We start from the raw sequence: 13,981 nt of genomic DNA on the forward strand, positions 1-13,981 counted from the left end.
GAGATTCTGACATTTCAAAAGGTGTTACTACACACAGAAGAAGAAAGAAAAATCAATTCCTCGCAGGGCAGAAGTGAGCAAAGAAGGATGGTTGTGTTGTTTAAAAAAAAAAAAAAAAAAAAATCAGAGCCCAAATAACTGAAAGAGCGAAAACACAGAAAGCCAATCCGTTCTCATTCCATCGCCAAAGTAATTTAAGACTCTGCTGGGTGCCTTGAACTTCCTGCTCCCTCCAGATCGGTTTTTTACAGGTCAAATCATTTCACAATGAACTCCAAGGGTCCCTACTGAATATTACTTGAAACGAGTGAATTAAATTTGAGCTTAGAGAACTCTTTCTACAGAAAACTTCAGTCTTGAATAGAATGAGCCGTTACTGACATTAAAATGCATGCAGTAAAGAAAAACCACCACGTGGCTTGTGAACGTCTCTGTAGAGCAGCAGAGAAAATCACTGCCTTGCAAACTGGCCCCGCGCCCACGTGGTGATGCTTCCGAAGCGTCCGCCTGCGTCCGCTCAGAACTCAGAAGCTCTCGGCAACCCTGGAGGACACGCGCTGCCTTCGGCTCCACCCCACCGGTGACGTCACTGAGGCACAGAGGGATGGAAAGATTTGCCCGAGGACACACTCAGACCCAGGACGCCGCCTGCCTCAGGTACCTGATCCCACCTCTCTCGTCCTCGGTCCACGGGCCTATGAGACGAGACGGTGGGGCTGGAACCACAGGACCTGTTCCGGCTCAAATAGTCCCAAGCTCTTCAACGATACGTGTGTAAATAACAACCCGCTGCTCTCAGGGAACTGTCCTAACACGTATAAACGGATGAGACTTTACCACATCGTTGCAGTACTTGGCCTTTCCTCTCCAGCTGGGTAGCGTACAACGCCAAGTCCTTTGTATGAATTATCTTACTGTGAGGTGCCCAATGGGAAGAAAACATCGGTCACCTGTAGGAAATACATTCCTCACTCATCCACGTCAGAGGAAATCGGTATCAGCAGTTCAAGTATCTTTCTTGTCTCTTCACACGCGCGCACACACACAGTACTATTTATGCAGCCAGATCATCCAGTACATACTGTTTTATCCTCTGCCCTTTTTAAAAAAAAATTTTTTTTTAACGTTTATTTATTTTTGAGACAGAGAGAGACAGAGCGTGAATAGGGGAGGGGCAGAGAGAGAGGGAGACACAGAATCCGAAACAGGCTCCAGGCTCTGAGCTGTCAGCAGAGCCCGACGCGGGGCTTGAACTCACGGACCGCGAGATCATGACCTGAGCCGAAGTCGGACGCTCAACCGACTGAGCCACCCAGGCGCCCCTCCTCTGCCCTTTTTTGATTAACACGTAAAAACACCTGTCAAGTTCACAAAGAGTAACTGAAAAAAATACCAGTTTTAATGGCTATGTAAGGTTTCATCACTTGGATGTTGTGTAGGATTCTGGTTTTTTTTTTAATTTCTTTTTAATCTTTACTTTTTTTTTCAAGAGAGAGAGCGAGCGAGCGAGCAAGCACGAGTGGAAAAGGAACAGAGAGAGGGAGACACAGAATCCGGAGCAGGCTCCAGGCTCTGAGCTGTCAGCACAGAGCCCGACCTGGGGCTCGAACTCAGACTGCAAGATCATGACCTGAGCTGAAGTCGGATGCTCGACCGACTGAGCCACCCAGGCGCCACGGACTTCGGTTTTATTGATTTAAAATTATGTAAATAAATTTTAAGTAAAATTTAAATATTCAGTTTGAAATGAATTTAAGCTTACAAAAAAATTACACAGATTATACAAAGAACTCTCTTATATCCTGCTCCCAGCTTCCTTAGGCAGTATCGATTCTCAAAATCCCAGTACAAGGATCAAACCCAGGAAATCAACGCTGATAAGCTACTATGAGTGAATCTATCTACAAACTGTATTCCGGTCTCACTGACTGACTTATTAACGTCCTTTCCCCAGACTAGGATCCGATTCAGAACCACGTGGTTGCATTTGGCCACTACGTCTCCTTCACCTCTTTTGACCAGGGGCAGTTCTTCAGCATTTCTTTGTATTTGTTTTGTTTTGTTTTTCTGTGACCGTAATACTTTTGAAGAGTAATGGCCAGTCACGTTGCAGAATGTCTCTTGATGTGGGTTCGTCTGATGCTTGCTCATGATTAAATTTGGGCCAGAAAGCCACAGAAGGGACGCCGTGCCCTCTGGGCACCTATCTGGAGGGAGGTGCGTGAGCTCAGCACATCTGCGCACTGGTGATGCCCACGCTGACCACCGGGGTGAAGGCGGTGACAGCCACTTCCCCATCGTAGAATTACTGTCTTCCCCTTTGGGACTAAGAGGGGTCTTGCAGGGAGACGCTTGGAGACCCAGTAAACCTCCCAGTTTTCATGCCGCTTTCGTCCACTCCTTTCAGCGCGTGCCGATCCCTGTGGGGGCGGTACAACCAAGGCACCTGCCAGATGGCGACATTCTACTTCCGTCACTTCTGTGGATGTCCGGAGGAAGTCTACTGGAAGGAAGGCCTTTCCTTCTCCCGTTTCTCTATTTATTCAGTAACTGATTTGTATCCGTTTGTCCCGGTGGGTATAGGTTTTAGCCTCTGGGCTGCAATCCAATGCTATCACTACTTGTGTAGTCCCTCAGTACCAGGTAGGCTTGGTCCACGCCTAAGTCTGTGTGTTCACACCGAGAAGAAAAGTAACCAACCAGCTCTTGTCAGCTGCTTGTGCACCCACCTCACCTCCTATTTCAGGTCTCGCCCTGTCCTTCCTACTGAGGACAACCAGGGACATATCTGTGGGACTCTGGGCGGGGTTTTGAGATGATGCCTGTGCTTCCGGAGCCTGCCAGTTAACTGGCCTCCTGGGGAACCCAATTCTGGCCCCTTTGGCCCAAACGCTAACTAAATGTGCCTCCCAACTAAAGACAAGACTCCACCATTGTTCCCGAGCCTCCATTTCTTTCTGTAAAATTAGATGAACAGAAATACCTATAACTCATTGGGCCTGGGGAGGTGGGGGGGGGGAGGTGGGGGGGGGGCGGCGGCGGCTAGGATTTGAGAAGATGACACTTTGGCAAAGCATCCGGCACAGTGTATGACACACAAGGAGCATTGATTTTACAAACGCTCCCTGTTGGATGTGCTGTGATGATTACAAAATACAGTTATTCTATTCTACTCTGGGCACAGTCTTCAGATGCAACATGTTTATAGGACATAAACATCAATGAATGAATTAAAAAAGAGGCAAGAAAACAACGCTAAATGAAAACAGAGTCTTTTGGTCCCAGTGGTCCTGCTTTGGTTCAGTTCCATGGTTGCTTACGTACCACGAGCAGTAAAAGAAACACACTATACTCACCTGTATTTTTGATTTCATTGCTTGAAGAGACTGGACCACAGGGATACAGTAGGCAAGCGTTTTACCTTTTAAAAAAGTACAGAAGCAGTTAAAATCACAGGCCCTAGAAGATGGAGGGAGGGCGAAGACAGTAAAGAAAATGGTCTCTGCTATCTTTGGGCAGCACTGAAAGCCAGGGACAGGAAAAGTGGTAAGTCCTACATCCAAGAGCGCTAAAGACAGCATCTGCCCCCCTGCCATGACTCCCAATTTTGCTCTGTGAACGCACTACTTCCAAAAACACCCTGCAGCTTCAGCTCCTTTCTCCAGCCAAGAAGGGAGACAATGACACATTTCCCAAGTTACACAAAAGCCCAACTGGATGACTGTCCTTCAAAGCCAGAAAACGCCTCCTCTAAAGTCATCCTTAATCACTCAAATGAGCCTCCTGGTCAAGTGAATGATGTGGGCAGCACCGAGGTGTTTAGAAGCCAGTCTGAACCCCAGAGCTAGCCTCTAAAGACCAGGAAGAAACCAAGGAATGGCAAAAGCCACCAGGTGGGTGGCTGAGCTGGGGGGAGTGGAGAACAGCTGATCAGCCCCATGCAGGGCACAAGAGGGTCACAAGAACACGTCTACAGACAATGTGGAAGAAGCAAAATCTGTGCTCCACGTTGCAGCCAAACAACTAGCATCCAATCAGTGCGTGCTCATGTTGAACCATGCTTTATTCTAAGAAACTATTTATCCCCCACTGGAGGGAGGACGGGCAGCTCGAGCCACAGACGGTGGACTGGGCAGAGCCCTGACAGAGGCTCTGCGGAGCGAGAGCAGAACCTGGCCACGTCCGGATCACTCCTGATCACAGCACCATCAGCCCCCCCCCCCCTTCCTTTCGCCGCAAGAACAAATTCAGGGCCCTCATCAAGAGAAGCATGGCCTCCCCTCCTCCCCCCAGAAAGCAAAGCAGCCGCCACCACAGACAGCCATCTCGCTACGTGACCTACAAGGCGACTGTGGCCTTGGTATCGGGGCAAGAAGGACAGAAGTTAAATGATGACTGACCTGAGCCCGTCTGAGACCTCACCAGAGCATCTCTGCCCTCCAGCAACACGGGAATACTTTGCTTCTGAACGCTTGGGCCACCCAAAAGAGAGAACACATGCTCGTATGTAATGTTTTACCCTGTCGTGTTTACAGGCAGAGAAGCGGGACACACAGATCGCAACCGCCCCCACGCGTCGCTTGTCTGCCAACTGCCACCCTGGAGTATCGAGACATTCGAGCGAAGTTGCTGAGGAGCTTCTGACGGCTGGAGGAGTAAAACCTCCATTAAATTTCTGGAACTCAGTTGAAAATGCTGAGGCGAGCCAGGCCATTCTGGCAGACTGATTTTAAAAAAAAAAACAAAAACAAAGGGACAGGCGTGGTGACAAGCTGGAGCTACCACGAGAGCATAGCACACATGCACCTGCCTCCTGTGGCAGACGTCGTGGGAAGAGTCCCACGCCAAAGGGTACGAGAAATCTTATGAGCCATCCTGATAGCCTGGAGCTCTTCTCACTCTCCAGAAAACCAAGGCGCACTAGGATGTGTCCACATGTGCATTTAAAAACAACAAAAAGGGCACAGAATTCATTTAAATTTGGTTGATGAAACTGAATAAAAAAATTGGGGAGGGGGCTCCTTATTTCACTCTTCAATACTCATCAATTTGCACCTATAAGTAAAATGTGATGACTAATAAAATGTAAACACGCATAGGTGCTCACAAAAAGGAAGTTCACCTCTGCTCTACGCCTTTTACTGTTCCGTTTTCCAGAACCGTCACTACTAAACATTCAAAAAATTTTTTTCAATATCCCGCTCTATCCAATCAAATACCTACTCCTGTCTTTTTGGTTGCCTCTAATTCTTACTAGTAAACAATGACATGAGAAATTCTGCATCATGGACATGTTATTCTCAGGGAAGCATGGACGGCAGCAGGATCACATGGAGACCGGCATCTGGACCAGTTTAGAGCTGAGAACAGAAGTAGATGGGGACTCAGCCTCTCCATTTAACAAGTGAGGGAACTGAGTGGCTAAGTGATGCGTCAGGCCCTCGATGGGCAGCAATCTGGCAGTGTTCTCTAACACCAAGACAAAATGTGCTCTGTATGCCACAGATAATTCAGATCTCATCTGGTTATAGCCATCCAAGTTTTAAGAAAATCAAGACTGGCCTCGAACCCTTCCTTACCTGGTCATGCTAGTCATGTTTAAGACCGTATTTATCGTGGAAATCTAAAAGAGAAAACAAAAAATAAATACTTTTAACTTCTGACTTTTTGGTAAAAACCTATTTAATGAAAAAAGAAGATACTGGGAAAAAACTGATGACTATGTTCAAGTCAAGTTCTTCCAACCCAGTGAGTCTCGCCTGGGGGTGGTTCTGCTCCACCCCTGCGCCCACACAGCTGGCAACATCTAGAGAGATTTTTGGTTGCTACAAGTGGGGCCAGGGACACCACTGGAATCAAGTGAGTAGAGGCACGGGTGTTGCTGGACATCCTATCACACGCAGGACAGTGCTCATGACAAAGACTTATCCATCCCCAAACGCCCACAGCACGACCCTGCTCGATGTCCCTGCTCAAACCCGTAGGTGCGAAAACAGCTTACGTAAGGCACCCTGAAGGACTAAGTGAGCTGTGACCACAGGAGCAAAGGAAAACCGGATTCCCTAAAAGTTAACGCATTTTTCTCTCCTTACTCATAAATAAGAGCGGAAACTTCACTCATGGTTAAATTTAAAAAAAAAAAAAAAAAAAAAAAAAGGGTCCATCTGTTTGTAGAAAACGTGTGTTAAAACAGCCCCGTCTTCTTCAATTCTTTGTAACAGGCTACCCTTGAGACGAAGATGCCAGCTCAGTTCCCTCTCCTATCCAGATCAGCCTCCGCGTCCCATCTACCCATGATTAGGAGCCTGTCCTAGGCACACGAGGTGAACTGTCTGGCCTACTTTGAATTAGGTGAGGAGAGTGTTTGGTTCCTTAAAAAGTGGGTGGGGATGGAGGTTGGGACAGTGAAGAGTAACATAAGCTCACTGGGATTATCCCAGAAGAGCATCCCATCAGTCTGACTTCACTCAGGTAGCTGGGAGCAGAAATAACCACTCTTTTTCTTTCTAGACATTCCGAATGAATAACCACATCGAAAAAACCGACCACACGAGACACTGAGAGATACTTACTAAATGTGGGTGGAGGTCCAGTTTGTGAAAAGCGTCTGAGGTGAACACCTGTTCTTGCACCTGCTTTACTACAGGTCTGCAAATGACGAACAAAACCCGGGCATCAGTTCCAATCAACAGAGCAAAAGGCGGAATACACTTCACTCCTCTTATTCCCGAAGTGCATCTGTGCCTGAACATACCTGTGGAGCTCTGGAATTTCGGGGTTGTTTTTAAATAACGAAGAAGTCCTAACGCATGGTTTCTGCTCTCGGTCTTTACCGCTCACACCAACCAAAGATTCATTCGGAGAAAATGTTTTCTGTGCCTTCCCCTTAAAAGCCCTTTGTGCTTCTTCAGCAGCAGCTTTCTTGGCTGGGAGAAACGCCGCCGCGTTCCTCCGCTTCGCTGGGGGAGCCTCACTGGATGCTCGGTACTTTCTTTTGGTAGCCTCTGCTTGCTGCGTTGTTCCCAAAAGGAAAGAGCGACAAGAGATGCATTAGTCCATGAAGACAGACCTCACAGTGAAGCCTGACTGCCCACAGAATTGCCTCTCTCCCTGCAGAGATCATTACGCCCCATATGTCGAGCAACAGTTTAGGGTCTGCAATCAGATTCTTTGACTCAGCTTTTTTCCCCCCCCAAAAAGAAAAAAAAAATGAACCCCCCCCAAAAATCTCAGCTCATTCATCCCCTAGACCTCACCATCCATCTTAACTATCAACCCAACCAAGATGAGGGTAAGGATAAAGAAGGGAGAAACCTTTTGGGGGCTGAATATTACAAAATGGGAGTCTCCGTTAAGGGAAGAGAGAACCCACCTTGTGAAGTGTGCCCGCTAGATCAATCCGTTTCCCTGGATGTCCATCTACACAACAAGAACAGGGGAGGGGAGCGCATCCTCTCTCTCCACCAACAAAGCCTGTTGGTGACTATACATGGGAGGCTGCATCCCAGCTCATGCCCAGGAAGCGGAAACCTTCATTACCACTCTACCCCAGAGTGCTTGGATCGCTGTCACTCTCTCCCCTCACGCTGCTCCCCCAGATTCAGATGGCTTGGAGACAATTCCTACTCGCCGTTTCCATTCCAAATGAGAATTCTACTCCATCCATCACTTCTACCACAATTATTTCCAATTCTCTTTGCCTTTCAATTCCCCATCTGATAGTCGGTTGCAGGCTACAATGCTCGATATTTTTTTTTGCCTGTTGCTTCTCATTTCCATAACATGAATCTGGCTACCTGCACCATGTCCAAACTTCTCCTAAGAGAAGAAGCATCCAATTTTCTTTGGAAAAAAATTTGTTTCCTTTCTGCCTTCTCTTCCAATTTACACACGAATACAAAAACATCCCGTGAGTAGCTAGTGCTTATTATCCTGGTGTTTTCATTTCTCTTGGAATGTTATTCTCCCCTTAGCTCGAAATGATGAATTCCATTTACACATCAGCTTGCTTTAGCCATGACTGTCAGCTTCAGGCTAACCTACCAATAACAGTAGTTGTTTGTTCCTGGCACCACAGGACTCCTATATCCAAATAATTCAATAAATACAACTTTGAGTATTTAATATTAATAAAGTTAAGTATTACTAATTAGGTTAAAAATAACTTTCATTTTACAAATTTATTTTTACAAAGTCCCAAGTTCATGAATGTTCAGAGTAAAGAAACAGATGAAGTCAAGTTCCAGGTCTGCTGAATCACTTGCAAGGCACAATGAAATGTGCAGACTTTCCTTGATTTATGGAACTAGGGACTCTCAGAGCATAAAAAGGCCTGAAGGCCACTCCCACCGTGAACAGACTTTCTACCACCGTCCCCCAGACAGATGGCCTTGCAGTAGGCTTTGCCTCCACACCTCCTCTTACTGGTCTCCGTCCACCGAGGCAGACTGAATTCTAGGGGTTAGGAAGCGGCTTCTGACATTCAGACAAGAGCCGCCCCCTTGATCATCTCTCTACTCGTCTGAGGTTTGCTTTCTGCAGCAACACAAAACAAGCTTATTTCCTCTGGGACATAACATTCCTTCACACATCGTGTAAATCTTTTACTTTCTTCTTTGGAATAAATATTCCAAACAGGACGTGAACTTTCGATCCTTTATCATCCCAGTCACCTGTTATGCTCAGGTCAACTTTTCTTTAAAAGCAAGTATTCAGAGAGGCACCTGGGTGGCTCAGTCGGTTAAGCGTCCGACTTCGGCTCAGGTCATGATCTCGCGGTTCGTGGGTTCGAGCCCCGCGTCGGGCTCTGTGCTGACAGCTCAGAGCCTGGAGCCTGTTTCAGATTCTGTGTCTCCCTCTCTCTCTCTCTGACCCTCCCCCGTTCATGCTCTGTCTCTCTCTGTCTCAAAAATAAATAACCGTTAAAGAAAAAAATTTAAAAAATAAAAGCAAGTATTCAGAATCAAGCACGGTATTTCACAAGTATTTCTCTTAGGCTAAAATGAAAAAACCTGTAATATGATCTACAAAGCCCTCTAGAAGCTGGCCTCTGCCCATCTCACCAGTCTCAGCTGTCCTGATCTTCCTTAATTCCTAGAAGGCACCATGTTCCTTCCTCCTTCAGGACCTTTGCACATGCTATTCCCATACCCCTGTCTCCAACCCTCACTCTGGCTGGTTAACACATACTCATCCTTCAGACTGAGGCTTACTGGGTCCTCAGAAGAACCTTTCCTGACCTCTTCTCTCCACGTAGTCAAACCAGGGTTCCTACTCTTGGCTCTCCTGGCACCCTTATTCTTCTCTATAGCACTTGATACAATAACAAGCATAGAATGTAATTTGTTATGCGGTGTCCGTCTTCCCATTAAACCACAAACTCTATAAGGAAACGGACAAGTCTGCCCAGTAGAGCATTGAATCCCCCGTATGAACTCATGTCTGCACAAAGTAAGTGCTCAATAAATACTTACAAGATGAACAACACCCAATAGAATTATCCCTCTCCATAAGCCGGACACTATTCCCCTACTTGTTAGCTTTTCTGCCCCACATCCACAACACGTTCATTTAAAACACCCCACTACATAGTGGCTATCAAGTAGCTTGATTCTGAACACAAGGCTGGACAATTAGCCAAGCCCTTGAAGAACTCACAGATTAGTGGAAGAGATCAACGTATAAAACCACAAACTCAAATCTGTATTTGTACTCAGAAAAAATATAAACACAAAGGGCCGGGAAAGCACAAAATGAGATTCCCACGGCCTGTGGCAAGGGGAAAGGAGGCCAGGAGACAGACATGCTTCAGGAGGTGGCATCTGAGCAAAGAACACACCTGAATCTACTAAAACATCAGCTCTACAATATTAAGCAAATCGCCTTCCTCTGAGTCTCTGGTCCTGCACCTGTAAAACGAGGGGTGTTCTGGCGGATGACCTCTAGGAGCCTGCCTAGGCCTAAAAGCCTAAATACTACACCTCTGACATTAATAAATACACTATAGCTCGGGCAATACGCTAAGTACTTAGGTGGGTTATCTAATGTATCAATACAGGTACTGCTATCATCCCATTTTAAGATGAGATCACTGAGGCAGCAATATGAGGCGATTTGTCCCAGGGTCACCAAGCGATACAGGCTTTGCTCAGGCACTGATTCCACAGCCAGGATTCCTGAGGGTTGTGCCACAATACCATTTTTTAATTCCAGCTTGGTTAGAAAACATCATATACAGCTTGGCCCCTCTTTTGAGTTGTTTTCTAGAAGGATATACACCAAAATGTTAACCAGAGTTATATCGGAGCATGGCAATTATGGATTTTTTTTTAACATACTTCCCAAATTTCCTACAATAAATTTGTATTAATTGAATCATCAAAAAACATTTCTAGAAAGAAAACACTCTACATAGTGTTATAAATAGCATAACTTATGTTGCTGAGGCCTTTCCAAGTTCAGGATATTAGCTACTCATCCCAAATTCAGGCCACTGGCAAATTTGATCAACGTATCTATAATTCTCATTCAAGACATAAAAAATGCAGATGCAGACAAGGGCACCACAGACCCTTGTCATGACCTTATTAATACATATCCTTTGACACAGTGGTTCAGGCAATCATAAAACCAGACACCCTATTTTTATTTATTCAACTCACTCAACAAAGTTTGGGGATTTTGAGGGCGCCTGGGGGACTCAGTCGGTTGAGCATCCGACTTCAGCTCAGGTCATGATCTCGCGGTCCGGGAGTTCGAGCCCCGCGTCAGGCTCCGTGCTGACAGCTCGGGGCCTGGAGCCTGTCTCGGATTCTGGGTCTCCCTCTCTCTCCGCCCCTCCCCCGCTTGCACTCTGTCTCTCAAAAATAAACAAACATTAAAAAAAAAAGTTTGGGAATTTTTTTTTTAAGATTTTACTTTTAAGTCATCTCTACACCCAATGTGGGGTTCGAATTTACAACCCCAAGATCAAGGGTCACACACTCCACCGACTGAGCCAGCCAGGCGCTCAACAGTTTCAACAGTGCTTCCCACTTGTCACTAGGCTCCTGTATGGCACAAGCCTCCCACTGGCCTCTGGATGTAGTGATTCCATTACTCAAAATGGTGCCAATACGACTTTACCTATCGTTGGCATTTATCAAGTGCTTTTGTGGGCAAGAAAATACATAGGATCTTTACATATATGATTTCATTTACTCCTCATAAGTAACTTCATACGAGGTAGAAACTACCGTTCCCATTTTACGGGTAGGAAAAGTGAGGATCAGACCTCCCTGCAAGGTTACAACATCAGCCTGCTGCAAAGCTGGCTTCTAATCTCAGGTCTGTCCTACCCAGACCCCAGGGTCCCAGGGGCTCTTCGGTATTTCCCCTTCCTCCTCCCAGAAAAGTGGCCACCCCACTGGCTAGCTGAAAACTCCAATTCCCAAACCTCTAAATCCTAAAGCTTGATTATCCCTGAAAAATCACCAAAGAGAAACCCTAATACCAACTCGAGGAATTTCAGCTTCAACACGTTGGATGAACTGACCTTCAGCAACCAATCCGTCAACGGAATCACCTGTTGCTTTTTGGAGAAAACACACACCTTCCTTGGCCCAAGGTCCTGTAACTTACGCCTCTACAAGGGGCTTTCTGCCCTGCAGCCCTCCTCTTTTCCAGGAGGGAAGTCAACCGTCCCAGAAACCAGTTTCCAGCTCTGGCTTGGTTTAACCTGAAGGCACCTTTCCCCTCCCTAGTGAGCGGAGTATACTGATGCTCCGTTATTCTCTCTCCCCACTGCCCGTGGATGAGAATCTAGGCCACTTTTGCAAGTTCATGAAGAAAAGCTCTAGTCTCCAGTCCTCGTTCCTGCAACAAACGACCCCTGGTTGAGGCAACGGTGGCTGAGACAAGTTACAAAGAGGCGAGGCTGGCAAGAGGCCGGGCGGGCACTCGCCCCGGTGTCAGGTCCTAACTTGGCGTGGGGGTGGGGGCGGGGGGACGACGGGATCCGCCGCTCACCCCTGCCACCCGCAGCCCGAGAGCCGGCGGGCGTCCCTCCACGCCCGCGCCGCTCCCTCCTGGGACATCCCCGCGGGGTGATGTTCCGGTCCCAGACACGTGCCCCTCTGCGACTCCTCCAGAATCTGCCAGATAACCCGCTTCCCAACCACCGCCCCGGACTCCGGCGGCAGTTCCAAACCCTACCCAGCGGCGAGGCGGCCGCTCGCGAGGTGCGGCGGGCCGGGCCTCAGGTGCGGACGGCTCCGAAGCCGGGGCAGAACTCACCCGCCTCGCCTGGGCCCGGCGGGGTCCCGAGAGCGTCTCGGGGGCGGCGGCGGCCGGGGACTCGGCAGCGCGGAGGAGCAGCCCGCCGGCGGCGGCCATGGCGCGCGGCGAGGCGCGGGCACGGGCGGGCGCGGCGGGACCGGGAGAACCGGGCTCGGCCCGGGCCCACGTGGGCGGCGCGCGAGGACCCCGCGCAGCTGCCCCAACCGGCTCCTGCGGCCGCGTCCCTTCCGGGTGCCGAGGCGTCCGCGAGCGTACGGGCCGCGGCGGCCGCTGCGCGGGGAGTCCCTCGCGGCTCGGCCCGTGGCGGGCGATGCCACCGAACACTCTGGCGTTCGCGCTTGTGAAGTTCTTTGAGCGTCTCTGAGAGACCGGAGGCCGTGTGCCATCTTGCCAACGTTTCCTTCGTTTGCCGCCGCGCCGCCGCTCCCTCAGCGCTTCAGTGGCGCGGGAGGCCTCTGCAGGGGCCTGGGGCTCGGCTGCCCTCGAGGCTCCCTGCCCTTCGGCCACTGCGGCCGAGTCAGGGCGCTTCTCGGTCCGGCCCGCCGAGGAGGCGCGCTTTCCAGACAGGCAGCGCCTTGGCCACCTGGCAGGGCTGGGTCGCCTAGCAACGGCGGGGTCCTTCCTGGCTCGGCGGCGCTCCGGGCCTGAGGGGAGAAAGCCGCTGCGGAGGGCGCTGGGGGCCGGCGGCGGCGGCGGCGCAGGAGGCGGCAACGGGACGGCGGCGCGAGGTTGGCGCGCCCCGGGATCCGGCCTCTGCACTTGAGGGGAGATGAGCTCGGCTGACAAGGCCCGGGTGGGGCTCGCGGCCGACGGGCCTGCGCCGCCCGAGGAGGAGGAGGGCGAGGGGGGCGGCGAGGCGGGCGGGAAGGAGCCGGCTGCAGACGCGGCCCCCGGGCCCAGTGCCGCGTTCCGCTTCCTGGTGACTCGGCGGGAGCCGGCCGTGAAGCTGCAGTACGCGGTGAGCGGCTTAGAGCCGCTGGCCTGGTCCGAGGACCACCGCGTGTCCGTGTCCACGGCCCGCAGCATCGCCGTGCTGGAGCTCATCTGCGACGTGCACAACCCGGGCCAGGACCTGGTTATCCACCGCACCTCGGTGCCCGCTCCTCTCAACAGCTGCCTCCTCAAAGTAAGTCGCCCCCTGGGCCCCAGCCCCGGGGTCTCCTCCTGCCGCGCTCCCGCGGCCGCCTTACGGGTCCCTGGGGAATCTCGGCCTGCGCCTATTCCGGGGATTCCCCTCGTCGCATCCAGAGTGGCCGGGGTCGCCGTGTTTTTGAAAAACAAACAAAAAACCTCGCGGCCGTTTGCTCCCGGCTTTCCAAGTCACCCACCCCCTTCCGACACACAGTCGTATCCCGGGAGCTCTCCTCCGAGCCAGGTCCTGCCTGCGGCCCTGCGTCTGCCCCACTGCTGGCGCTGATTACTCTCTGGTGCTTTCTGAGACTCCACCCCCTTTGACCCAACCCCAGACCTTGCCTCCACAGTTGCTCCTATTGTCTGGAATCGACTCCCCCGAGGCCCTCCGCTCGCTTTGTTTACGGTGACGTGCCCTCCTCTGGTGCCTCTTCAGCTCTGAAGAAAATTTGGTCCTTTTCAGGGTCTCGGCTGTCTCAGCGACTTTATTATATGGATGGTCCTTCTCACCTTGAGCCGCTGAGCACTTTCGGTTTTTTTTTTGCAGCTGAACATCTTTGGGATGTAGCATGAA

The 13,981-nt window shown here is 50.1% G+C and overlaps 1 protein-coding gene across 13 annotated transcripts in view; it reads right to left on the bottom strand.

The window, feature by feature from the left end:
• DDX31 (DEAD-box helicase 31) overlaps positions 1 to 13,690 on the bottom strand; it is a 73,668-nt gene extending 59,978 nt beyond the window's left edge. For 2 of the 13 annotated variants that reach the window (XM_023242915.2, XM_045043407.1), the window contains exons 1-6: positions 12,193 to 13,677; positions 6,755 to 7,011; positions 6,573 to 6,648; positions 5,580 to 5,623; positions 4,401 to 4,471; positions 3,357 to 3,421 (exon numbers count right to left, since the gene is read on the bottom strand). In XM_023242915.2, coding sequence (XP_023098683.2) covers positions 3,357 to 3,421; positions 4,401 to 4,471; positions 5,580 to 5,623; positions 6,573 to 6,648; positions 6,755 to 7,011; positions 12,193 to 13,320 — 1,641 coding nt within the window. In that variant the 5' untranslated portion in view covers positions 13,321 to 13,677. Of the gene's footprint in view, positions 1 to 3,356; positions 3,422 to 4,400; positions 4,472 to 5,579; positions 5,624 to 6,572; positions 6,649 to 6,754; positions 7,012 to 12,192 lie in introns of all 13 variants that reach the window. The other 11 variants (XM_045043409.1, XM_045043410.1, XM_045043412.1 and 8 more) reach the window with 8 other exon arrangements.
• Positions 13,691 to 13,981: the final 291 nt, after the last annotated feature.

The sequence above is a fragment of the Felis catus genome, chromosome D4 (assembly GCF_018350175.1).
Source record: "Felis catus isolate Fca126 chromosome D4, F.catus_Fca126_mat1.0, whole genome shotgun sequence".
Classification (NCBI taxonomy): domain Eukaryota; kingdom Metazoa; phylum Chordata; class Mammalia; order Carnivora; family Felidae; genus Felis; species Felis catus.